At 40.8% G+C, this 25,973-nt stretch overlaps 1 protein-coding gene across 1 annotated transcript in view; it reads left to right on the forward strand.

The window, feature by feature from the left end:
• PDILT (protein disulfide isomerase like, testis expressed) overlaps positions 1–1,864 on the forward strand; it is a 28,199-nt gene extending 26,335 nt beyond the window's left edge. Inside the window, exon 11 of the mRNA XM_074597642.1 lies at positions 1,666–1,864. Within this exon, the coding sequence (XP_074453743.1) occupies positions 1,666–1,737 (72 nt within the window). The 3' untranslated portion in view covers positions 1,738–1,864. The remainder of the gene's footprint in view (positions 1–1,665) is intronic.
• The last annotated feature ends 24,109 nt before the right edge of the window (positions 1,865–25,973 follow it).

Consider the following 25,973-nt stretch of genomic DNA (forward strand, 5'->3'; position numbering starts at 1 on the left):
CTTGTTTTCATCACACAAAAACCTATTCTCCCACTGCTGATGTTATCACTGAGTCACTACCTTAACACTCTGGTTGTAAGTACTGCATGGCAGAAAGGAACCTGCACCTGGACAGGTGTAAGCAAAACTGACAGGCTTTTAGCTGGAAAAAAGAAGCCCCAGCTAAGTCAGTTTCAGCTATGCCTGGAGTGGTTCAAATACGCATTGCCCATCTCATCCTGCTACATTTAGTGTGGCTTCTCTTCTTCCTAAAGCAAGGGCACAACTAAGAGTAGACACTGTCCCTTCTCTGAACAATCTGGTTATGATTACTGTATGATTCCTCAACCCTTTCTCCTTCACTGTAAATCAGACGAGATAAGCATTCGCTGTCCCAGATCAGCCTGTTATTTAATAATCCCAGACACCTCACTGCAAAAAGACATCCTGTAAGTGAACATGATCAAGTTCCACACAGCTCCAAACAACAGAAAAAACTGACATAAAGACGGAGGCGCTGCCTACCCAGTACAAGAATCATAGGCCCATTCTGCCTGGAAGTGAAATAGATGCACACAGTAGCAATAGTTGTCATTAACACTCTTTTCAACTAGTAGGGAAACTGTCTGTGGGCGGATAAACAGTTTTGAGTTTTCAGACTTATTTCCACCAGAGGCTTTGATTTGCTCCTGAATTTGCTGCTCATATAGGTGGTTACAGATGGGAGAGATGACTATACTAATACTAGGACACAGAAATCTGCCATGAAAGATCAGACATCCAAGCTCTGATGTCTCAAGGAGACATTCAAAACCCACCTGGACGTGTTCCTGTGTAACCTGCTCTAGGTGACCCTGCTCTGGCAGGGGGGTTGGACTAGATGATCTCCAGAGGTCCCTTCCAACCCTATGATTCTATGATTCTATGACTCTGCCCAGTCATTGCACAACTCTGTTTTCCAATACTCAAAGCCTACGTTTGGTGTCTGCCTCTGTTGCATGTTCTTTATGATATACTTGAAGCAGATCTGTTGAGTTCCACACACGGTCTTTGACATACAGTGTTAGAACTGCATATATTCTGTCATCTCTTCTTCATGCTTTATTAAAGATAAGTAAAAAGCCAGTTTAGGAAATACCATTTAAGAATGCTCTGGGTAGCAAAAGGGGTAAGTAATTGGCATATTCTCATCTGTTCACATTCTCTGTCCTTATGTGACATCCACCAGATTTTCCCAGAAGACTGCAGTATTACACCATTTGCAGTACAGTGCTTGATGAGAAGTCCCCTGCTGGAGTAACTCTTCATCCTCACGTCAGGGCATTCACAAACACACAAACAAGATAAATAAGAAGGTAGTTTCTTTTGAGATTGCCTAGGAAAGACTGTCTTATGCCTGTCAGCTTACCAAACACAGTTTTCCAAGTTATTCTTAAACCTTCACAGAGAGCCTCACCAAAGCTTTGCCATAAACCAGTGTAAAGGTTTGAAAACAAAATGAATTTTAGCAACAGCTGCACTATTTCTGACCTCATTAACAGGCCTTCAAGTTCCTTGGTCAAAAAGATGAAAATCTGCATTTCATATGATCTTAAAATTTTTTTTGGAAGTAAAGAATTACTAGGACAATTATCTTTGTGAACATCAGTATAGGCATCTTTGCTCTTGCATTTCCTCTTTTAATAGGATCCTTCAGGAGGAATGAAAGAGGATGTCAGCCAAAAAGAGACTGCAATAAAAGAGAAAGAAGAACTTTAATAGTACTGAGAAAGAGCAAAATTCTGAGGATTCTGGGGAATCCTTCCTGGAAAGAACTCACCAGAAGAATGAATCATCTTACATGAACACTGAGCTGGATCAAAAAATAAAAGTAAAGAATTCAGTATGAATGGCTCATTGTGTGTGACCATAAATCCAATTTAAGTCCTAGTTTTACTGGGATCAGGTGTCATGGGTTCTTAAAATATTGTCAATTTTGCTTAAATAATGCCTTTATAACAAAAAACCTGTCTCATTTAGAAAGGTATATGTGCCATGGCAAACAGATCAAGATATAAACCTATTCTTTCCTAACAAAATCTGCAACAGGTTTGCAACCAGTTGCTCTCCAATTTACTCTAAGACAACCCTACTGTTTTCAAGGGAGATTAACTGCTCCCAGAAGGATGTAACTAACATTGCACAGAGCATTTCTATAGTGATCTTCAAAAGAAGTAATTGAAGCTAAGGGCTATGCCCAAAGGGGCACCAAGGGGCAGATCATGACTTTTTTTTTTTCTTATCAAGCAGTAGAAAACACAGAAATCAAGACATAATTTAATTCCAGTAAAAAAAATATCACACCTAACACACAAAGTCACAGGTATGACTCACATTTTAGTTACGTTAGGTCCCATAGCCACCCCACACATGTTACAACAGTACAGCTGGTGAAACTACTGGACAATAGTAATTTCTTCCTGCAAGGGCCAGATAAAGCAGAAGTAATTCTGAAAATCTGAAACCTTTTCCTACACAATTAGAGAAGGAAGATAATTTTTTAATATTTCATTTCAAAAGCAGATATCCAAAGTCTTTGTTCCCAACTTGTTAATGCTAATAAGTTACTTTCCTGTGTAAGCAGAGGAAAAAAGGTGAACACTTAAAAATGAAGGAACACCCATTTGAATGGAAGGAAGATTCATCACTGCAGTGAAGAATACAGCACTGAAAGAACAATGGAGATCTCCTAACTCTCACGTGTCATGCAAGTCAACGAGAGACGGACAATTTTAAAGTATTGGACCTCTTACACTTTACAATTATTTGCTAAAACGTGCAGTTCATGACAGATGGCTTGTTTGCTAGCCAAGCTGCAACGTGTAATTAAATATCCACAGTTAGAGATTTAAGATGAAATATTAACGTCTCTACTTCAGAGTTCTTGCAAATAAATAGCACTCAACATGCAACACAGTCACCTCATGAGGCCAGCAGTTGGCCTTCACTGATGAGGAGTCAACACAAAGACACAGAAAGTAAACCAGTTTACGTGAATATTTCACGGGCACAGTTTAATCTGTGCTGGGGCTAACTTTCATTGGGACTGCAATTAAATCCTCTCAATCAGAGAGGATTCTTGTGGAAGCACGTTCAGTGCTAGATCACCATTCCTAATATGGTCCACCCAGGCTTTGTATGTCTTGGACCTAATTTCTTGAGCAGCTTGCTTACACTACCTGAAACTGGGGAAAACCACTGATCAGATGGGTTCCACACATTCAGGTTTCTGCAGTTGCAGCTCCCTCCTCTGTCGCCGCAACCTCACCTTCAAGGGGAAAAGGAACTTAAAGGTACATAGGGAAACTGTGGCTTAAAAGTCAGGGTGGTAGATCTGAGAGATGCAGTCCACTCCTTTATTTGTAATTGTGAACCAAAGCTGAGCTATTAATATTTAAAGCAAAATTCTTCTTTGAAGATGCCAAGTAGAGTTTAATTCTCATGTCTTTAGGACAGAGCAAATTTTTGATAGCACTGCAATACAGTGCAAATAAAGTCAGAATCTCACTTAGTAGCAAGGGGAAAACTGTATATCAGATACCAGGGTGCTGGTTTTAAAGAGATCAGTCTAAGTTTGCTGTGGGTGAAAACTCCCACCCCAGCTGGACAGCATGGGATGCAGTTAACAGGAAGTGTTTCTCAGCACCCTTGTTAAGAGGACTTTATTTACAAATATTGCACAGAAACAATAACTTGTCAATTCAAACACTGAAGTATACCAAAACTGCTTCTTTTATACACAAGTGAAAAAGTCAATTCTCCTTTGGAGATCAAACATGAGTTCTCTGGGACACTGCCAGAAGGGCCTTGCACAAAGTAAACCTGATTACTGTTGGATATTGGGTTTCATTTATCTTTCATTTAACACTGGGCATTCATTAACAAACAGAAGTCCTCATTTGATATCCTGGGAGATCAGATTAGAAAGCAAATGAGATGAACTGAATCCCAGAGAGAGGGAAGTGTCAGCATGCTTTCCCTTTGCTGCTTGCAACATGATGAAATTTGAATGGCAAGCGGTGCCACCAATATATTTTGAACAACTATTAAACACAGAAGCTATAATCTTTTAATTAGTTTCCTCACAGAAAAATGGAGCAAGCAATGTTCAGCACCACTCTGTATCTGGCAGATGGGTTTACCATTCAAGATAATGAAAAAAAAATTAATTTTCACTGTGCCTACCCACTGTATATGAGGCTCAATCCTGAAACTGCTATCTATCCTATTATAAGGTGCAAGATTACATATTAATGAAAACATGTGCCATCTCGGCAAGTGATGTTCTCATTTCTATTCCAGCCACTCTCAGATGTTGTGTCAAGACAAGGGGCCAAGCGTAGACTCACATACCATACTGTGACACATGACAAGAGTTGCAAATCGACTTTATAAAGCATCTGGTAAAAACTGGCCTGAAAGGCAAGTCTTCCTGTGGTCAGGCCTTGTTACTGGCTGGACTGGCTTCCTCCAACCCTCAACCCATGCTAGGATGTGTCCCCCGTGCCAGGCAAGTGGCCTTGCACATTGTCTCATTTTTCCTCTGACCCAGGTCAGTTCCAGAATATTTTCTTGCAACAAAAAATTACAGGGGTTTTAACCAGATTCCAGTAACTCACCACCAACTCACTTCCCCTATCGTGACAACTTGTGTCAGTTTAATAAACAAAACTCATAACACTCTCTGTAGTGCCTCCTCAACTGTCACAAGCAGAACTGAGGCCTAAACATCTGAAACAGTATCACTTCCTCACGCTTTGCTAAGTCAAATGTTACTTTTTTTTATTTTAGTCTAAACATGAAGTGAATCTGTTTCATTTTAAAGAGTATATAATTTTAACTGTGCTCAGACATTCTAAATCCATGCAAAAAAAAAATAAAAATCAATGTGTCTTAGCCAAATTCGTTCCTGTAAACGAATACCAACATTTTGAATGCACCAACATCACCGGGTTTTAATCATATGAAAAATGTCCCCATGCACCTAAATAAGCCCTATTAATTAAGATCGACAGGACTAAGTAACATGATATCAATGTGCATCAACTGCTGAGCTGGTCTAATCAGCCATGTCGAGATGGTTTGGTTATCAATATGGAGCAGCAGAAGCAACAGTCCTAGCTAGGAATATTACTTATAAAAAAACCTCACAAACAAAATGCGAAGCATAGCGAAGTTTAATACAAAAAAGGGGGTAAACCTGAACCACCCCAAGAAATGCTGACTTTTTTACTAAATGGCAGCCTATTTTGCCTTAAAATACAAGCTTTGAGCACCTTGCAGATAGCAATTCATCTCATTAAGTTCTTTTCTTAAATCCTGGGGAAGAAAAACTTGGTTCAGAATTGACAATCATTCATAAACGCTCAGATGCACAGGAAAAATAATCAATCCTAAAGAGAAATGCAATAATTCTTTTCGTCTTTACAACAGCTTCATCCTAGCTTAACTCCCCTGGAATTACTCTCAGCTGGCATCAGCATAATAACAGAAACAGAACCACAATACATTAAAAGAGATTAATGCAAATGCACAACAAATGCATTGACTGATCAAAAAACTCTGATGAGCGGAAGTGGCATAATTGGTATAAATCAAAAGGTCTGGCTTGCAGGTCAGAAGTTTGTTTTTGGTAGAAATATATGCTATATGCTTGAAGACTGATGTGATGGCCAGAGGGAGGTGTCTAAATCCAGCATTTCAGGCATTCAATTCAAAGACTTGGATTGTCAAACTTCACATGTTAGGAAGCCTTTAACTCTGTCGTGCCTTTCTCACACTCACTCCTGATATCAGAGATAGGGGAGTTTGCTCCAAGGCCACAATGATTTCATACAGAAATATTAATGAAATGGAACAATTCACACTTTAATAAAAACATACCATTGAGTTAACTCAAGTGGAGTTTGGCTGATAGAAATTACTCAGATCAGATATTTGAAAACCATGCTTGGTATAATCAACTGTGAGAGGGAAAGGAGGTTGCATTCATTTAAACTTTGATTTAGAAAATGTTTTAAACCCATCTGTCCCCTGGGCTTGTGGCCACACTGTTGCATCTGTGCATCAAGAGTCCCACACAAGCTGACAGTCATTCACTGAAGTTCGTTTCCAATTCAAAGGGTTTCCAGGTGGATTTCACTGCTCACATTTCATACTTGATTCACTACATTTATGAACTACTGGGACTGAAATGCCAAGCAAAATTCAGCTTTTTCATTAGTCTCAGAGGCAGCTGCTGTTTCTCGTGGCACAGTACTGGACCAAAAGGAACACGCATTGCCCAATGTGCCCTTAGTTTCCAGTTTCTGAGAATCACCTTTGGAAATATTTGCTTTATGTAAAACATTGACAGAATGTAAGCCATGCCAGCCCTGCTGCCCACGCCTCTTGCTGCTCAACAAACATGCAGTGGTTGCCTTTTCACCAGAGCCTGACAGCCACGCTGCACTGGGTCCTGGGTGGGGAATTTACTGAATGAACAGAGACCCTCACCATTCGCACACTAGATCTGTATCAGCAGTTACATACACCACACAGTGAACACAAACAAGTAAAGAATCATTTCATCCCTCTCCCCAGCAAGTAACACCTTGTTGCATTTCATTCAAGCGCTCCTGGGCAAATGCATGTTACCAACAACTGCAACCAGTGAATAATAAATATTAATAAAGCGCTTAATTGGAATCTTATTGAAAAGCACTTTCACCGGCACAGCTGGCAAGAGCCCCTTTGAACAAATGCTGTCTGCTTGCCAAATACAACATAGGTAGAATCATAATTAGTCAGCAGAGGCTAAGGACTGTACATGTGTAAACATCACTGCTGAAGCCTGAGCTTTTCAAAGCATGTATTTAATAGACTGAAATAATTTGGGAATTTTGCCTAAATTTCCCTTCTCTGGCCTTGTCATTCTTCAGCAGGTGCTAGATATTTCTTAGCACACACATTACATGCTAACAGGCTCAGATACCACTCCTGAGCTAAACCAGCACCCTGGAAAAGCATTCCCTCCAGCCTCTACATCCCAGGTCACATCATCTACGGTTGTCAGAAAAATAGCTCTTTACAAACAGTAATGGATGAAAGGGGTCATAAATACTGGTTAACTACCATTTCCCTTTACTTAGTTTGACACTGATGGGTCTCTGCCTGCCTCACTTTCTTTTCCTCCAAACCATTGCTCTTTGCTAAATCAGGAAAAAAATCCACCTTCTTCCACCATGCCCTTATCCTTTTGTTAAATAACAATTTGCCAAAGTCTAGTAACTTCAACAGACCAAGGCACTTGCCCGGAAATCACATTTGCTTGGAAGACTCCAAACACATTGCAAAAATCTGTATCACTGTTTTACACTGGCTGCACAGCACCAAGTGCCTCTAGGAATACTTAGTTTATGGGTGGCAATTACAGCCTTTATAAGAGCTAAGTATGGGATTTAACAACATTCCCACTGGCATTAAATACCTGCCTCTAGTCTAAACTATTTTTGTTCTAGTCCTTAATAATTTCCCATGTAATCCTTTATTAAGGCTCACTGAAAGAAGAGACTGGACACTTTTTATTGTGCCCTTCATGAACAATCTTTGCTGTAATGTATTTTCCCACTTGAAACCCTTGCACTAAGATGCTGTTCAGCATAAGAATTCTTCGGACGATTTCCTCAGAGAGTACATTGATGTGGAAATGTGAAGGATGCGTTCCCTCAGCAACCAGAGGACTTCATACAGGACAAGGAAGATGGTCTTCTATTGAACAGTCATTGTTGAAAGCGAACCATAATTTGTGATACAAGAAAAGAACACCAATTTGGATAAACGAATGCCTTCGTTTTGAGATTAATGTCATTTTGCAACCCAAAATCTTCTGTTCCAACTGACAAATTCTCATTTATATTGTGAGCACGCAAATTCTTCTACAACCTTGTTCCTAGTAATTTATCCAAGCCTAGTACAACAACATATTTCAATCATAAGGCCAGAGGTGAGAAATAAGGCCATATTACTTAGGAAAAAAAAAATCCCAGAATGGTAAACAACAGGAACATAAGGCAACCATTCTGCACAAGATTTAGAAGTGTCAGAAAAGCCACCCAGGCACAGTATAAGGGGATAAGCTGGCAAGTAAAAAGGCAACAAGAATAAGCCAAGCTTCCCAGGAAGCCAGTACCACTAATTTCTTCATTAGCAATGCCCACAGCACATCTCTGTCTGTTCTGTTAATGCCACCTGCTGGTAAATCGAAAGATCTTATTCTTGGTGTTGCCTCCTTAGAGAAGTTACTGACCATGGGGACAGAACATGGAGCACCAATAAGGCCAAAGAACATCATATTTGGGAGAGATAAGATCAAGGGCAATGTCTATGGGGACCCTTACGATCACAGATCCATCCATGTACCCTCATGAAACAGAACAGTTGAATGAAGATGTACTAGATCCCTCATACCTGTACGTAACACACTCACCAAGCTCTAGGGTCGCTAGAAAGATCATCAAATTTCTGAAATCAAGAAAAACGCTCAACCTAGAAAGTTAAAGATGAAAATATTTCGACCTCCGTCTAAAGCCTTACTATGTCAAAGTCATCATTGTATGTCAATGCATAAAATTACAGCAATGTCTTTTTCAAGAATGTCTAAATATTTTGACCAATTCTACAAATTTGAAAAAATGCATCAAAATGTGTTACATGAGACATACCAACTGATTCTAACATCGGCTGAATTGAACTCCTCACATGAAAACACAGCTCTACAACAGAGCTACCAGGTTAATATGCACTGAGATGCTGCAAACACAGAATTGCTATGTCTATCATGAGACCAGATTGCAATTTAAAGAATATCTCCCTGGAAATACAATGACATGGGTTAGTGATGTTTACAGAAAAGAAAGAGTTCAGCCACCTATACTGAGCCACAGTCCTGACAAAAATTCACAGCAAGGGTAATATCCCAAGATAGCTTCCTGATCCTACTAAGCCAGCCGTTATGCATGGTCTTGATTTTTGCTCTTTTTTTGCACTGCCTTATTCCTCCAAGATGTTCCTATTTTGGATTACTTCCAAGATCTGCCCAGTTCTTCTTTACTGTATCTTCATTACCATTGTTTCCTCTAATACTTTTTTAGCATCCTGTCTCTAGTTTCTTCAATTCTCTCTATTCATACAGATCACTCAAGACTTTATCCTCTCCTTTCTTTCTGGGGCTAAAACTGTTGTCTCTGAAGGACTACACACTAGTGCTTTCAGAAAGGTGATCTTTAGAGACAGTGATGTACTGATGCAAGAGTAGAGTATGTTACAGGTGACCAAAGACCACTGCTGAACAAAAAGAACTCTTTGTAGGTAGAGAAAAATCAAATCCAGGCAGCAAAGTAACAGTTGATTTTTGATCTCTCTGCACTTTACAAAACATAAGAATTTCTTCCCAATCGATTAACCGATTGACTGAAGGTGTTGAAATACCATCTGCATTTGCTATCAGGCTGGGGACTTCCCATTGCCACCCCTGTCATTTTAACATCACGCTCAAAAGCATTTACACATTTGTCAAGGAGGCTGACACACAGTCATTCTACCATCAGCATAATTCAACAAGTATTTGAATCAACAGTTGCTTGAACTGATTGAAATAAAACCTTTACAAGTTTACATAGACACTATTAAGCCTGTTGTATGTCCACTGCTGTATTTTCCTTAGCTTCACTATGACAGTTTCTCATGCATTTCACTTTCTGGCCACCACAGCCTCTGTACCACTGCTGTAGAATTGCATGGAATTCCTGTCCAAGCCAATTCCAAGAGAATTTTAAAGCATGGAAAAGCATCTTCACAGTCTTGTATTTTGTGAGATCTGCATTTTGTAATTAAAAGAAATGGAGACCTTTTTTAAGCAGTAATTTCAAAATCCTCTAAAAATACAGTCAAATGAAAAGCAACACGACATAGTAAAATATGAACTATGACAAAAAATGACTGAAAGTATATGCGAAATGCTATGCATTCAAAATATTAACTATTCCTTCTAATAGCTGTATTTTCAATGACATACCATTTCAGTGACCCTCTGAGCAGAGGCAGTACCTTCCTATCAAGCTCAAACGAGTAACGCTTCTGATTTGGAGGGTACGCATCACCACTCTGCAGACTGCAATATTAGCTTTGTTATTTATAAGCACCTTTTTGCATGTGGCTAACATTGCTAAGGAAGCTCCAAGAATTGAGTTTCTTTAAAAGATAGATATTTTTACAGTGGATCGCAACTCACATTTCGTGAAGAATTCCTCTAGATTTTCTCACTCCCTCAGAAAGTTGGAAGTAAAAACTAAGGTTGGTGGAGAGTGAAATGTGGCACAGCCATTCATGGTAATGAACCGCCTGGCTTTTCATGACTGCATTTACATTTCTGCCCCTGACCACAACACCAGTCCTCAGCACACACCTGCAATGCCTACACCTGATAAAAATCAACAGAGGGTTATTTCCTATCACAAGTCAATAGACATGACATGGGTTCCCCTCACGCTGAAAAATATTTTTATGGGTATATGGTACCTTTATGTACTTACAGGCACTAAGTGGTGAGCTCTCTATACATTACTGGATCACTCATTTACTCATTTCTGAGCTACCTCTGTTATACAAATATGATGCGCTCCTGCATAAGACTTCTTGGAGTTTTCAGGAGCAGCAGGGTTCCTGCTGCCTTCTTTTGCATTCTCATTGACTTGTTGATTTTAATATTCTGGTTGCAAAAGAGCTTTGACGACAACAGCAACATGCCCTTCAACTAATGGAGCTAAGCTGACTGATACACATTGAGTATCAAATCTTTAAAGTTAATTTGACTGATACTGTTCTAATTTTCATTTGCTCATGAACATGACTGGCCACTAAACACACTCAACTAAAAGTTGCTCAAGTTGCTGCATTGGACCAACTCTTCCAATTTCTCTAGTACACTTTTGACTAAAGAAACTGGTTTTCTTCTCCCTTCCCCTCTCTCTGAGGTGGCAAGAGGGGAAAAGGATGTGTTACAGTTTTACACTTGCTCTCTGTCATGGAAATGAGGGAGGCAGTTTGTGTTTTCCCTGCACAAATCAGCTTTTTCTGTACACAAACACCACTAATTACCTTCTCTTCATGTCTGAATATCAGAAAAATTATCTATATTTAGCAGACTGAATATAACATTAGGAGTAGGATAAGGCTTCAGAGCAAGACACAATGAACATCTCATTCCAGAGAATCCAGCGTTTCTCAAAGCTTAAGGCTATCAATCCCTTTGCTTATAGAGAGAAGAGAATTACTTTGATTGAAATTTCTGCCATCCTTTCAATCTTATGGGTTCTCAGCAGGACTTTTTTAGAGGACAACATGAAAGCCTTGTGTTCTGTGCACATTATTCCTTCTGCAGATACTACTTTTCTACATATACTACACTATACCCACGCAGATAACAAATGACACAATCTCTTATGTTGATCATGTTGTATCCCTCCTTCCCTCCCCTGTTCTTCTAGTGTCACAAAAAATACAGAAGGAAGGGCAGAGTGCAAGAAAGGCGAGGGAGATTTGTGAAATGAAGAGATACCATGGGACTGGTGGGAGAGCAAGCCACTGACTAAATATGAGACTCCCAAAGGAAGAAAGCCTAAAAATGGTAAGTAGGACAGACCAAGAAAAGATCATGAGAGGAGACACATATAAGCATGAAGAATTGAAGAAGAACTAGTTTTATAAGAGGGGAGAAGCTCTGCTGCTGACTACTGCTACTGCATATAGACAGCCGTATTGTACCTAAGACACCTCATATGCTGAAGACCAACTATCAGTGCGAGTCTACCCATCCCATTTCTGAGAAGAGCCTTTGGATTCCACAATGGAATTATTTGGGTTTGATTTACAAAGCCTCTACTTTAGGGAAAGACTTTCAGTGCAGTTTTATTGAATCCCAGAAGAATGCTGGACAGTGGTGAACATTCCAGCTAAACCTAAAGTAAGAACTGTCAATACGATATAAAACCAGTTCCCTGAAATTTTTCTGATCATGAGGTTTCCATTGAAATTGCGCAGTATGCACTGTGGCTATGTTGCTCCAGGCTGTGCTACGTTATTTTTCCAAGTACATTAGTTACCATGTTGTCAGGAAAAAGACCAAATAGACAGATTAGGACATCCCATGATGGCACTCAACCCATCTCAAGCCATGACAGGTAAAATGCAAATTTTAGGAGTGGGAGAACAGCCCTCATTCACATTCTAGAAGACACCAACGAGTGAGTTTTAGTTAGAAGTACTGTAATTATCCACTTTGCAATAGAGAATTATCAGTGTTTCTAATTAAAGACAGGTAACCTTTGCATCAAAATTAGACATGTTGCACAGCCATGTAGGTTCAGAGTATACCAAAAACATTTGACCTCTAGCCAGCTATACCAAAAGCAGAGGTACAGACCTAAATGAAGAGGATCATACCCCTTGTAAAACTTATTTCACTCAGGGGACTAGCACACATATATTAATTCGTGTGACGTAACTAGTATCAACAAGAAGAGTTTGCCAGGCTAGTTGCCATCAAGCATTTTCTAGTAGAAAGATCTAGACACTCTTCAAAGATCACCAGATACATAACTTAAGATTCAACCACATGGGTCAAGCCTATTTCAACATGTTTATTGAGCATCCCTTTAAGGAATAGAGCCTCTGGGAACTGTCAGAGCAAGCTTTTCACCTTAATCCCCTTCACAATAGTTTCTACGGTCTCGAGCCAGCCTGCTTTCTGTGACACTCTTCACCAGATGACCTTTAGCTTGGCCTGGTGGCCAGCCATAACCCAGGCAGAGAAAACCCAGGCAATCCCTTTCCTAGCAATCCCAAATTTCAGAGGCATGAGTGAAAGCAACTATGCCAGGGAATGATCTGTGCAACCGTCAACATAAAAGTTATGCAGTGAATTACTTGATGAGAACCAGAGCTGCACTTTCTAATCAACAATTTGTTCTTCATTCTCTGACTAGCCTGTCCTCAGGGCTAATCACTTTGGTGGTTTTATACCCAGAATGAACCTGCCCTTGTGTGCTTATGGCCATTCCTTCAGTTCCTATGTAATTTCTCTCCTTGCTTCAGTGCAGCAATAGGAAAAGACAACGATTGCTTCAAGACAGCGGTAGAGCAAGGTAATAGTGAGCAGTGATGAAGGAATGTGGATGGGAGGTGTTACCATGGCAACAGGGGGACAGAGAGCTTTCCAGGTTTGGGAAAGCAAGCGAGTTTTTCACTACACTCAAAATGCCCAGCTTTGGTTCTACCCCAAGCTCTGAGCAGCCCTTGTGACTTTGAGGTCGGGGGCAAGTGTTAAAACAGCATCTGACCCCAGGAAGCTGTTATATCATGGCAAGGGGTAAAGGATAAGGGGCAGCTGAACAAATAAAGAAATTAAAACTGGTGTTCAGGGTCAACATCTTCAGCATGCATTCACGCTACTGAATTCTGCAGTGTGTCCATTAAATCCATTATGCTTCAGAAGAACTTAAAATCTCATTCCTATTCTTTTCTGAAACAAAATCTTTAATATCACATTCCCAAGCACTGATTGTATTTGCCGTATATATGTCATGTAGGCACTGTACAGTAAGTATTTCCTCATCAAAACTGACTCCAAGAAGCAAGAGCAGTACATGACTACAGCCATGGAAGAATCACATTAAAAGCAAGGAATACAATAGGTCTGTGACTAATTAAGAACATCTATTAATGGTCCTTTAACAGCAATAGCTTTGCCCCTTTTGGTTGGTACAGGTTTTTCTGAAGAACAGTATAGGGTGTGGCACATGCAGAGAAGCTACACACATGCAATTATGGCACAGTATAGTTTGAGTACAAGGTATTCTCTATCTTTAACAGATATAACAATTATATATGTTACTCACAGCAGCTATCATTTATATTAACTGTTGCTCCTAAAGAGCCCAGCATAAGCATAGAGAATGCCAAAATTAGAACCCCATTTTCCTCACTAAAGTTACCAAAAGATCAAACAGAGTGGCTGACCAGCTAGTGTGGCTGTACTATAAAAGGGAGCACCAATTTTTATTTAAAAGTATAAAGAAACAGCAAGAAGGCTGCAATGCTTTTCCGAGTTAAGATGAAAAACTCACTGCGAGGGTGAGTGTATGTGTATGCTTAAATATAAAGAAGCTGTTAGCCTAAAGGATGAACAACATGAACTCTGCAAGTTGGCAGAAGATTTACAGAGAGGCAAAGCTGCCAATTTACAGAGATCACCTCCTGGGGCATGCAGTCTACAGCAGTTATAATTTCTGAACGAGACTGTGGGAGTGCTATTAGAGGGAAGTGTCATCTGGAGTAAAGGAACAAAATGCAAGAAATTATATTTGAATATGTAGGTCTGCTGATGGTAGATGTCTCTGCTGGTCAATACAAATACATTTTGGAGGAAATAATGGTAGTTCTAATGTCAAAGTAAAGGCTGATAATAACAGCAAGAAGATGCAAATCTTTCACCTTCTGAGGGGCATGATACAGCTGACAGTGATATATGATATAATCCCTCCCCCTACTGCTTAGGGAAGCTGAGCATGACAGATAATTTCACACTGGTTTTTTGGAGTAAATTCACCTGGTGAGCCATGAAGACTCTTGTTGAGGTCACAGCAGTTTTTGCAGAGTATCATGCCACATTTGCACTTTGCAATTTGTTTCTGACGCCCTCCTCAACCAGACTTCAGCAGCACACAGAATACAGTCCAAATCATTTTTAAAATATGAAACAATGACCTCAGAGTAGGAGGCTCATGCTATCAACCCACCTTCAGTAGTGCTCAGTGAGGCATGCAGGCTGCTGATCATATCAAATGGAAGCCTACAGATACAGCTATGCTATTCCAATCCAAACATGGCCTGCCTCTGGCCCACAACTCACCTAGGGCAGGAAAAAACAAATCCCTCCAAATCTGTACTTCACACTTGTGGGATGGGGAGCATTAAAGGACTGAATTGATCCCTTCACCCACTGACAGTGAATACAGCTGTGATCTTCAGGTTTTTTTAGGAGCAAAGGATGCTCCCTCCAAGCTGTCCCTTAAACAAACACAGCAAATGCCTCCTTACCTACCTGTTTTGTTTGCCCCCTCTGCTGCTCTCGACTGTGCAAAGCCTGTGATGCAGTCTGCAGGTCTTTGGAGCAAACTCTATAGATGCAAGTGCCCTATTAATTAACATCACGTACCCAGAGAAGCTCTGTTATCAGAGGCACACAGTATCTTCCCAGGCAACTTATATATCAGACTACTGCAGGCTCTGAGAAGAGATTTATGTTTAACCTCTCATTTCCCATATCTGGCCTTTGATATATTCCACTTGCTGGTAAATGTGTAACACAGCCAGGGGAATGGCCACTGTTGGCTTCAGTCAAATATGCAGAAAAAAGTCTGATGTTTCCCGAGAGGACACAACATCATCCACATGATCTAAGGTGGGGGAAAATCTGGAATTTGCCTCAGTCAGATGGTACAGAGACACTTCTACGTGAGCCTAGATGTGCCCCTGGAAAAATGAGAGGGCACAAGCACAGCAGCTGTAGGCAAACGGATATGATCAGTAGCTTTGTGTTTCCCACTTAAACCCCAGAGAGCCATTTTCTGGCTCTGTATTAACTCCCAGGAAGACTGAAATTACGTGGATTGAACTGTTACAAGCAGCCTTAACAGAACTAACTCCCGTCATACCTCAAAAGACGACTTTCTTAGACAAGCAGAGGGATCCTCACCCCTTCCTGTATCACCTCAAATGGTAATCCTACAATTTAACAGATGATAGCACTTGCAGAAGCAGCTGCTTTCACTTATAAAATGGTCCCTGACAGTTCCTGCACTCTCATTAAGAGCATGTTTATATTCACAGTGGGGTAGGTACCTCCTAAACTGTCAGGTTAATACACTATCAGACCTTTCTAAATCAAGATTTCACTTTTCCGTATTCAAATCTCAGTCCCAAAGGGGATTTTCTATTACCAGCCTGTTAACAGTGGTCTAGATCAAAATAATGTGGTGACTGCAGGCAGATGGTCTGGCAGGAGGATTTCAATCAGCATACCCAGCAGTTTCTGTGGAGCGAGAAGTTCACTTACACATTGCAATCACAGGAGGGAATGTTACTGCACTGTCTAAATACATGCATTTTGGGCAGGATACAGGTGAAGTAACATTGGCTAAGATCAAGAACAAAACAAAACACTATAGATTAGCATTGGCCAATAACACTATTAGTATCGGTTTATCTCCAGCCCTATTACACCTAGGGCACATCTACACCGCAAATCAAGTACACTGCAGTGATGTCTGAACAAGTAGCCACCACCCAAGGGGCAAAACCAGAAGCCAAACAGCAGTATTAGCTAGGCCTGAAATTATTAAGCCTTGCCGATTGCAGCTGATTTTAACCACACGAGTACAAGGGGACATGGCACCACAATCCACCTTGACTCCCCCACATTTTAAGCCACTATGAGTTAGCCTTGCTTGCAAGGTGGGGGCTGCTGATCTATTGGTTCCTCAGTTCTCCAAGCTAGACTTCTAGGCAGCACTGCAGTGGTCAACAGGCTTCCCAGAATGCAAGAACTGTTCCTGCCAAAGGCTTCCCTGCAGCAAGACCATGCTGAGGATTAAATGTTTGCTAGACTTTATCCCTACAGCTTAGAGTTGATGTCTCCAGGATGTCACTGCATGTTACTGCTGGTATAGACTTTCCTCCCATTTAGGATCACTGGACCAAAGATGCCCTTGTAACGTCTATGCTGCAGAAGAAGCCCTACAACAACTGACAACTGTCTTCAGCACAGCAAGGTGGGGAAGCAGTTTCTTTACAGTTTGGAAAATGTCCAAGAAGCAAACTCCTAGGGAGCCCTTGGGGACTACAAGGTGTTACAGTGGCAAAATGCAAGCAGAATGCAGAAGTTTTAGATGAGGGATTATGGCAAGGGCAGGGAAGCAGGACAGAGGTCAGGAAAGCATTTTCTGGAGACCGGTTTGCAGGACAAAGGACGGACAGACGGATGGAAGTGGGGAAAAGTTCATGAGCTCTGGTTCTGAACCTGAGCTCCATTCCTAACTTCAATCCACGTGGCAATTATGAACACTGACCACAAGGCACCAGGAGACTCTATCTTCCAGGTAACAACCTGATCGAGCCATTGCCTAAGGTGAGTTGGAAGTCTGAATACCTTGGACCTGACCAAACAGATGTTTCCCAGTTGCTTCAATAACTTTTAGGCCAGGATGAAAAAGAAAGGAGAACTGTTTCTCACTTATCCAGGCTACTACTACTGAGCCACAGTTCCAAGCAAAACTAGTGATGTTGAATACATTTCTTAAATACCTCACTATCTGTTCCAAATGATACCATAACAGCAAATCAAAGTAAAATATGAACTACAGCTGACAAGCTCTTTCACACAACTATCACCTATGTCTTCCTTCAGAAAAAGAAACAAACACCAACATTTCTGTCTGGGGGAAAAATACAACAAAGTGAAAGGAACCAAACAGAACAGATACAGGCAAACTCTGCCATATACTCTTCAAGACATTTAGGACTTAACATGGAACAAATACCTTACTGAAAGCAGAACCACAAATCGTGAATTTCTTAATTTTCTTTCAATTTTTCTTAAAATACTATCAATCACACCTCAGTGGACAAACACACTGCTAACAGCTTCACCTTGCCACAGGGATCATGTCCATCTTGAGCCAACAGAGGTGAGCAAATGTTTTGCTTTTGCAGTTCTTTGGAAAATCCTGTAGATCTACTGGGAAATGAAAATTCGCAGCGCAGGGATCCCTCAAGCCATAAGCAAGCAGAAAAACCTCAGCAGAAGAGGCTCACTCTGGGCTTTTTCACACCAAGTGCTGCAGCAACACTTTCAGGGCTGCACAACAGAAGTTTGGGCCAAGCAACTGAAATGCCCTATGGTCCAGATTCCATCTTGTTCAGTTAACACAAAGATCAGGCCAGCAGACAGATGCACTTTCTGTCTCATGGCCTTCAACCCACTCTAATATTCTGGGAACTCTAGGCCTCAGGAAAAAGCAGAAGTTATTCAATTTAAGAGTGTGATGTCCAGTCTTTGCTGGCCCATAGGCAGTAGTACTAGCCAGTAAGTGATGAACTGTTGCTGCCAGTAACAACATGCCTTCTCTTCCTTTTAACCAGCAGCTTCCTACAGCCACAGGCAGTGGCTGACAACAGGAGACTGGGAAAACACTTGGGCAGGAGCTGAGAGGAAGACTGGGGCTATGTTTGGTGCAAGCCTATTGACATGTCTTCTCCTGGGCTGATCCAACAACAAAAACATACACCTAAAGTGTTTTGGTTCATATCTGGGAGTCAAAGGCAGGAAGGTTAAAGTTAATATTTGCTCTGAACCACAACTGCACCTTATTACTGATGCAGAATACCTTTACAGGGTAATCTTGAGAAGACTGCAAGTAGTTCTTTTATACACCACTAAGTTAAGGAAGAGGATCATCTGTAACAGAGTCAGCCAGGGACAGAGTATTTTTCATGAAGCAGTTATGAAAAATGCACTGTGGCTTGGGAGGAAAAAACCTCTCCAGAAGCATGAAACTATATTCCAGCTCCTACTACCTTTCCTGCTTCATTCCAAAGGCACACACCATCCAGGCTGGCAGTCCTTCCCCCTTCCACCATTAGATAAGCCTCCAGGTAAGACGACACAACAGTACAACAGAGAAGCAGAGTATCAGAATTGATTCCTCCCAGCCTTCAAGCTGACTTCTTGACTTTGCTTTATTCAGTTACTGCCTATGATTATTACAGCACAGTTACAATGTGTATTCTCTTTTGATCTAAATTTCTCTACATAATGATGAATTTAGGCTACTTGATGGGGGAAGAAAAAAAGAACAGCAGCAAATAATTTTATTCTTACAGAAGAATCTATTTGCAGGAGAAAAGAGCTGGTAAATTGCTGCCACTTTACTGCTTTGTTTGAATAATTTTCTGTAGGAGAATTTTAAACGCCTTGTGTATCAGGAAGGGGCAGCTGCTCCTTTTTCCAGATGGGTATTATGGTACGAGGCACTGATACAATTTGGAATATGGACTATTGACTGTTGTGAAATGATGCTGAAAATGATGCAATCAATTTAATTCTCTAATGGCCTAAGGAAAGGAGGGGAAACTTTCTGGGCATTGTTTGACCTGCCTTATGAGAGGCTGAAAATCCTGTTCTGAGTAATCAGAAGATGGATCTCATTTTATACAACTTTTTGATTCAGCAGCTGAAGGAAGAAGAACTGAATCTCAATTTATAATTCTAGTTCCTTCCACTATTACTCAAAATGAATGAAGACAACAGCTTTCGTTCCAAAACTCAAAGTGCTTCAAGCCTTTAGATGACCTACAAAAAAACTGCAAGATAGTCTGACTATAGTCATCAAAACTCTTCTGGTTCAATTGGATCTTGTAAAAGTCTGCTATTTTATCAAATATTTTGTGGCGATTAATTAGTTTGAACTTTTCTTTAAAAAAATAGAGAGAGCAAGATGGCTGTATCGTAGGATGAAGGGAGACATCAGTTCAATTCCCTGTTCTGACCAAATCAGGGATATCTGGAATGAAAAGTGACCTAAGCACATAAACTCTGTTTGCGAGTTAGAGAGCATGTGCATCTTAGCGCCCCACACAAAACTGGACTTTCATCCTGAAAATATAAGTTACGGCAATTCCACATTCACATAAAAAAAAGCATTCATGTTGCTCCACAGCAGAATTAACATGTGTTTCAAAACCTGAAAAGCTGCTGAAATTGGAATTGCTATCTTTTCATCACTAAAATATTGACATCAAAAAATAGGGAAATTGTCACATCCTCTTGATCAATACAGGTTGCTTCAGAGAGTGTGTATGCTACTGAAACAATATTTTCTCTTGCATCATTCTGTATAGTAGAAGCCAAAGATCATGCTCCTCCTCTTTTTTTTTTAATAAAATGAAGAATTTTTTTTAAACAAACAGGAAAACTACAAAAGATAGTTTTACCTCACATCCATGAATTGAGGTTCCATGGGCACATTCAAAATAGATAACATTTAAACAACCCAGCCCTAAGTTCAGAGCATAGTCTGATGCTCTATATCTGAAGAGCTCCCATGCAGCTGCAAGGTCTTTCCTGAATCACACCTCGGGATGGCCATGGTATTTCTCTCCATTTGTGTCATGAATTATCACTTTGTAACAGCCTTCTGACCCTAGACACATTAACCTGAGCTGCTCTCAACCACAGCAAGCTTCACAGAGCAATTCAAATCCAAAGTTTGTTTGCCAGCATTAGCTTGGTGCTGTCTACAAAGGACAGCTTGGCTACAAAGGTATGGGATTAGGATTCATGAGATCTGTTTTCAAATCTTAGTTCCACTACAAGTTTCCTGAGCAGGTCATTTAATTTCATGAGAGCTTTCACCTACTCTAAGCATACTGTAAATTATCCAAGAGCAGGACCACCTAACATTGTGCACCTGTAAGAGCTGCCAGAGAACGGGGAAAGAGTCACAGCTGGACTCTGGTGCAATACTGTGTTACAAACATTAGGATACAAATCAAGCCCCTCCCAGCCAGCGCACCTTGACTGGGCATTTCTCCCACTGTTTCACTGGTAGTGATAGGCTGAACATGCAGTGAGATGCCCCGAACAAAGAGTCAGGCTTGCAGGTTTAGGAACTTGCTTTTTGCATGAGGACGCGGAAGGAAAGTGTCCTGGATGTGACACAACCTTGCTGGTTCAGCCTGCCTCCCCTGTATCCACTGCATACTCCCTTTATAACGAGCCTTCAGGATAAACAATGCCTCAACATTTTTGATTAAATGCTTTTCAAGCTCTTAAAGTCCCTAGCAAGCGAGTTAGCTTGGTCTGTGATATTGCATTATACAACAAGAATGATTGATTGAAACAAACCTTTTCCCCTTTCACTCCACAGCTATTTCCACAAGTATTTTGATTCTGGCAAGAAGTATGACATTATTGATTTGCACTGCACTGCTTGGTCTGGAGCCTCATCTGCAAAAGCATTATTCTTTATTGCTTCAATAATTTCACTGAGTGCAGAGAACTCCATTGTATTTTTTTTTACTTAGCGTTTAGTGATTCTTTAAATTTTTTATGTGCTCTGGAGCTGAATATCAGCCATTTGCAGAAATGCACTGGAAGGTAACTAGAAATTCAGATGTCTCCATAGACATTGTACTACTACTCTTGCTGATCCAAAGTTCCCCACAGAGGTTTTGCTTGGTCTGAGACACTGATGGCACAGTGCATCCATGCAAGATTTAAAGTGATAAGGAGGACTGGGCAGGGGAGAGAAACTGATTCTGAACTCAGGACAGCACCAATTTCTGTGCTTAAATGGTGCCTGGTCAGTGGAAATAAAAGTAGTGCTTGATGCCTGTGCCAGACCCACAGCAGATCCTAGCAATGGGTCTTGTAAAGCACCTTCATTTTCCTTCCAAAGCCTTCCATTCATGGTGCTGAATGCACACCAAACTCCAGACCACCAGAAGATCCAAGGGCGCCTTGAGTGGAGGTTTTTGGCAGATTTCCAACTGTGGATCTGCCCATGTAGCCTGTGAACGCATGGAGACTCACACAATACAGGATTTGCACTTTGACACAACATGGAGTTTGGTTGTCTGCTGTCCCCTTTGGTCTCCACATCAAGATAAAAGTCTCATGAGAAGACAAGACTGCAGCTGATGCACTGATAGCAAAGGGTGCCAAAAGGGTGCCACTTGTTTGCTCAGATAGAGGAGTTTAGGATAATGCCTTAATCCTGCATGATTTGAGCATCTTCTGCTCTGTGAGAGGTGAACTGTAAGCCCAATGGGACTGGAAAATGGGTGCCGAGAGAAGGACCATCTACAAAGTCAGGCTAAGAGGCATTCGTCCTAGGAGCCACTTCCACATGGAGGAGATAAAAGACTGACACTGGGCTTAGAAGCATGCTGGAGACTTCAAGGAAAGGCAGTACTGCAGTCCACTCAAACAAAGGGAAGCCCAAGAAAACACAAATACAGCGTGGCATGACTTGAAGGAGCTTTGGTCCAGTGGTTTCATAACAGGCCAAGATCTACCAAGAGAACTACTGATCACTGCTTATTTTCACAAGCTGTTTCCTTGTGTTTCAGCTAAATGCTGTAACCCAGAGCTTGCAGGCTGAGGACCAAAACGATTACAGTAAGACGAAAACCTCCCACTCTCATTAGAGATGTGAATGAGCTGTGATCTTCACATTAAGTAGCATTTTAAAGTTTCCAGAATACTGCAACATACAGAGTTATTTAGCAGCCTGAAAAGGTCACATCTACTCTGCCTCCCACACTGTTTACAGAGCACAGTAGGCATCAAAAACAATAGGTCATGCGTTTTCATGCTATAGATTTTGGGGGACCAGGAACTAGAAAAAATAATGTGTTTGCAAAATAACAAAACTGAATGGGATAAGCAGACAGCCAACGCATTCTCTGCCATGTGAAAGTTCCCTTTCGCTCGTCTTAAGAGGAACACTGAATATTTTCCACATCTGAGGAATAAGATTCAAGCCTTGCATATTGAGCCAAGAATGAATCCCTAAACTAAGATTTCGTTATACACAACATCTGCCCAGAAGCTATTCTGCACCTCAGTCTTTGCTTTATGACCAAAGAAATTAACAGCTTCATGTGAGGTGTCAGGCAAGTTTGTAAAATTGAAACCCCAAAGCTTCCCTTTGGCAAGCTGCTAACTTGTCTATTTTGGGTAGCAAAGGGTGTTCCAAAGAAAAAGACAGTATTATATCCCAAGATATTGCACTATGACACTTCTAAGATGTATAGTCTTATAACAGATTGTATGCTAATTTTCCCATGTAGAAGATAAATATCTTTAGAGGACATGTTTAGAGGAAGGAGAACATTATAAAACATGCAACGCTGCAAGCATATACTGAAACTCAATATATAAAACCTTTTCACATGTTTTCTCTCTCTCCAAGCAGCTGAATGATCTGATGCAAAACAGCTGACTCATTCCCATCCCCACTACCCTGGACTGTATTTCCACACAGGGTGGAGGCAGAACATTGTCCTAATAATCAACCTTGCTCACTCCTAGAAGTGCTTCACTAACCACCTCCTTCCCTACTTCAAAAGTAAGGGATCTCCTTGCAGAGCAATGGAAATTCCACCCCAAATCCTCAAATAAGCAACTCTCCCATGAAGGCACACAGATCTGATCCTGCTTGAACATGCAGAGCCTGGACTGCCAGTGTAACTATGGTCCCCTAGTACTGCTCCGTTGCATCACTCACTGCAAACACACACATACAGACATACTACTGAAAGGTTCAGAACAAAGCTACACTAAAACACTAAGTTCTGTTTTTGTATGAGTGAAAACTGGGTCAGCTCCATTGAAATCAGTATAACGCTGCATCTCTATACCTGTGAAGAATTAGGCTCAAACCTAATTTTGTCATGTTTTTAAAGATTGTCCCAGTGGTTTTAAACCTATTTCTTTGGTTATGCATTTACTGACCTTATTTAAGAGACTCTTCCGTAGTTCTAATCCACACATCTGTTCAATGCAACAACAGGGCAATTACAAAGGCAATTTCAAGAGATACATCTAGTATTTTGGACTGACGGATTCTTGCAGGTGACAGCTGTTTAGCCACACTGCCAAGTCCACAACAAGCTTTGTATCACACCCAGAACAGCTCCAGGAAAACAATACACAAGCCACTGTAGCGAAGTGGAGACTTTGTCAATGGATAAAACATCGAACAGTCCTGCCAGGGCACAGGGAAAGCTCACCTCACCTCCAGTACTGCAAGCTCCGTGGCACCATCTTCCTCACATGTCAGCACCTCCATGCTTTCTGGATGCAGAAAGCACATCCTCTCTTCCAGACACGTTTGCCGCATACAGCATCTTTCCAGACACCACTGGGAGAAATCGAAAGGAGGGGATAAGAGAATAGGGCATTATTTTTGTTTTGTTTGTACCTTTATGGATTTAGCCTAAGCCTTTAGTTTAAGGGGTACACTTCTGCTGATTTCAGGGAAATTGGAGACAGTTTAAATACTGTGGTGTTTTTTTTTCTTTGAATTAACACCCAAATTTCTTTTTCAGCATTTAATGCCATCCTTGCTGATAACAGCTGGATACTAACTGCCATCCTGCAGGTCATCAGCCAAGATTGAATTAAATGGGAGAGGAAGACATTGCCTGCACTACTGCAGTATCTGGTACTGATCAGACCACACCAACAAACTGGGATGTGCTCTGGATCAGAGCCGCTCTTCAATGGTGCATTAATGTCTGCACTACTTTAAACCCTCTCTTCTAATTTTAATCCTTAGGGCAGTCAATGTCATTATGGTAAGTGGCTTCCCAGTCCCCAACCCTGCTTATACTGTATTGAATTATGACCTTTAAGAACATCTCTCCCACTGACTGATCAAAACTTTCTTTGTTCGGTAAGCTCAGGTTTTTAATTTTGTATCAGAAACAGGTTAAGTCCTTAGCCTGTTGTGAATAAACTAAGTTTACTGAAATATTGTAAGAGGTTCTTCTCTAAGAAGCCATTAGAGCAAATCACTTTCTCTGTAAGCAAGCAGGTAGGCTTCCTACAAAATACTACATGTTTCCTGCTTTCATTATTGCAGTACAAAAAGTGTGATGTAAGTAAGCTTTCTAAGCTAACAGGATTTTGAAGGTCTATATGAAGCTCAGATGTTGTAATGCTCCCATATCTAATTTAATATTTACCACTACTGCAAATGTTGTTCACAGGCTATTTTGACTTTGGATGTCAAAGGAACTTATCTGTGCATTGTTTGCAAAGTCTAACCCCTCCACAAGTGCAGGACCAGTACCTAATATATTTAGCAAAGATTAGAATACACAGAGCAAAGTTAGGTGGGAATTTTGCTCCCTCTTTCTTGCCATTTTCCTAGTGGCATTTTTTCCCTCCATTCTAAACAGTACCAGTTGTAGATAGCCACCTATCAGAACCACTTCTAGAGGCCTCACTACTGCCAGTCACGAAAGTTGACTTCATTTATTGACTGCTAAGTCCTGTAAAAAAAGAACAGCTTCACAGCTAACAATAGCATCTCTTCAAAATATGACTGCCAATACAGTGGCTTTAAAAGCTCTTGCCTGAATTATTTCATATGGTCCAGAATACACACTTTACTTGGTATCTCAATCTGCCTTTAAAATGAATAAAGAAGATAAATTAATTACTAGTGGGGGATTATATAGGGGACCTGTTTTACAGGAACACAGAAAATCACTGCAGAGCATTGGAGAATAATACAGCCACTCTCCTCTCTCACACCAGCATGTCAGTTGACTGAATCCACCATTTATTGTTCCATTTGCATCATCTGAAATGAAGCAATGTATTAATGCGCTTTGTCAAATACAAAATGGTGGAGATCTGTTTAGCACTTCAATAAAAAGATGAGGCATGTGTTGACTTCTGAATTCAGTATGCAGGTAGTATTCAGTATTTCCCCCTGCTCTGCAGCAGGAGAGCAGGCTGGGGACTCTCCTCTCTATCCCCTGCCAAAAATCTTCTCTGGCAGTTGCTCATTTCTCATAGAAGCTCATTACCTTTAATAAGAGAGAAACAACATTATTAGACCACAATGTGCGGATCTGCCACACTCTTTGCCAGCCTGTTTTCCCTACAGCCTGTCCTCATTTCTTTGTTTTTCCCCTAGTAAAGGACAGTAAATCAAGTCCATCACAAAAACAGCAGCCCTTGGATTTTTTTTTTGTTTTGACACTTAGACAACTATTTTTAAGACAGTCTACTTTCACAGGTTCATTTCATTCCCACTACACTTATGCTTTTATTCACAAGC

Source organism: Larus michahellis, chromosome 8 (assembly GCF_964199755.1).
Source record: "Larus michahellis chromosome 8, bLarMic1.1, whole genome shotgun sequence".
NCBI classification, from domain to species: domain Eukaryota; kingdom Metazoa; phylum Chordata; class Aves; order Charadriiformes; family Laridae; genus Larus; species Larus michahellis.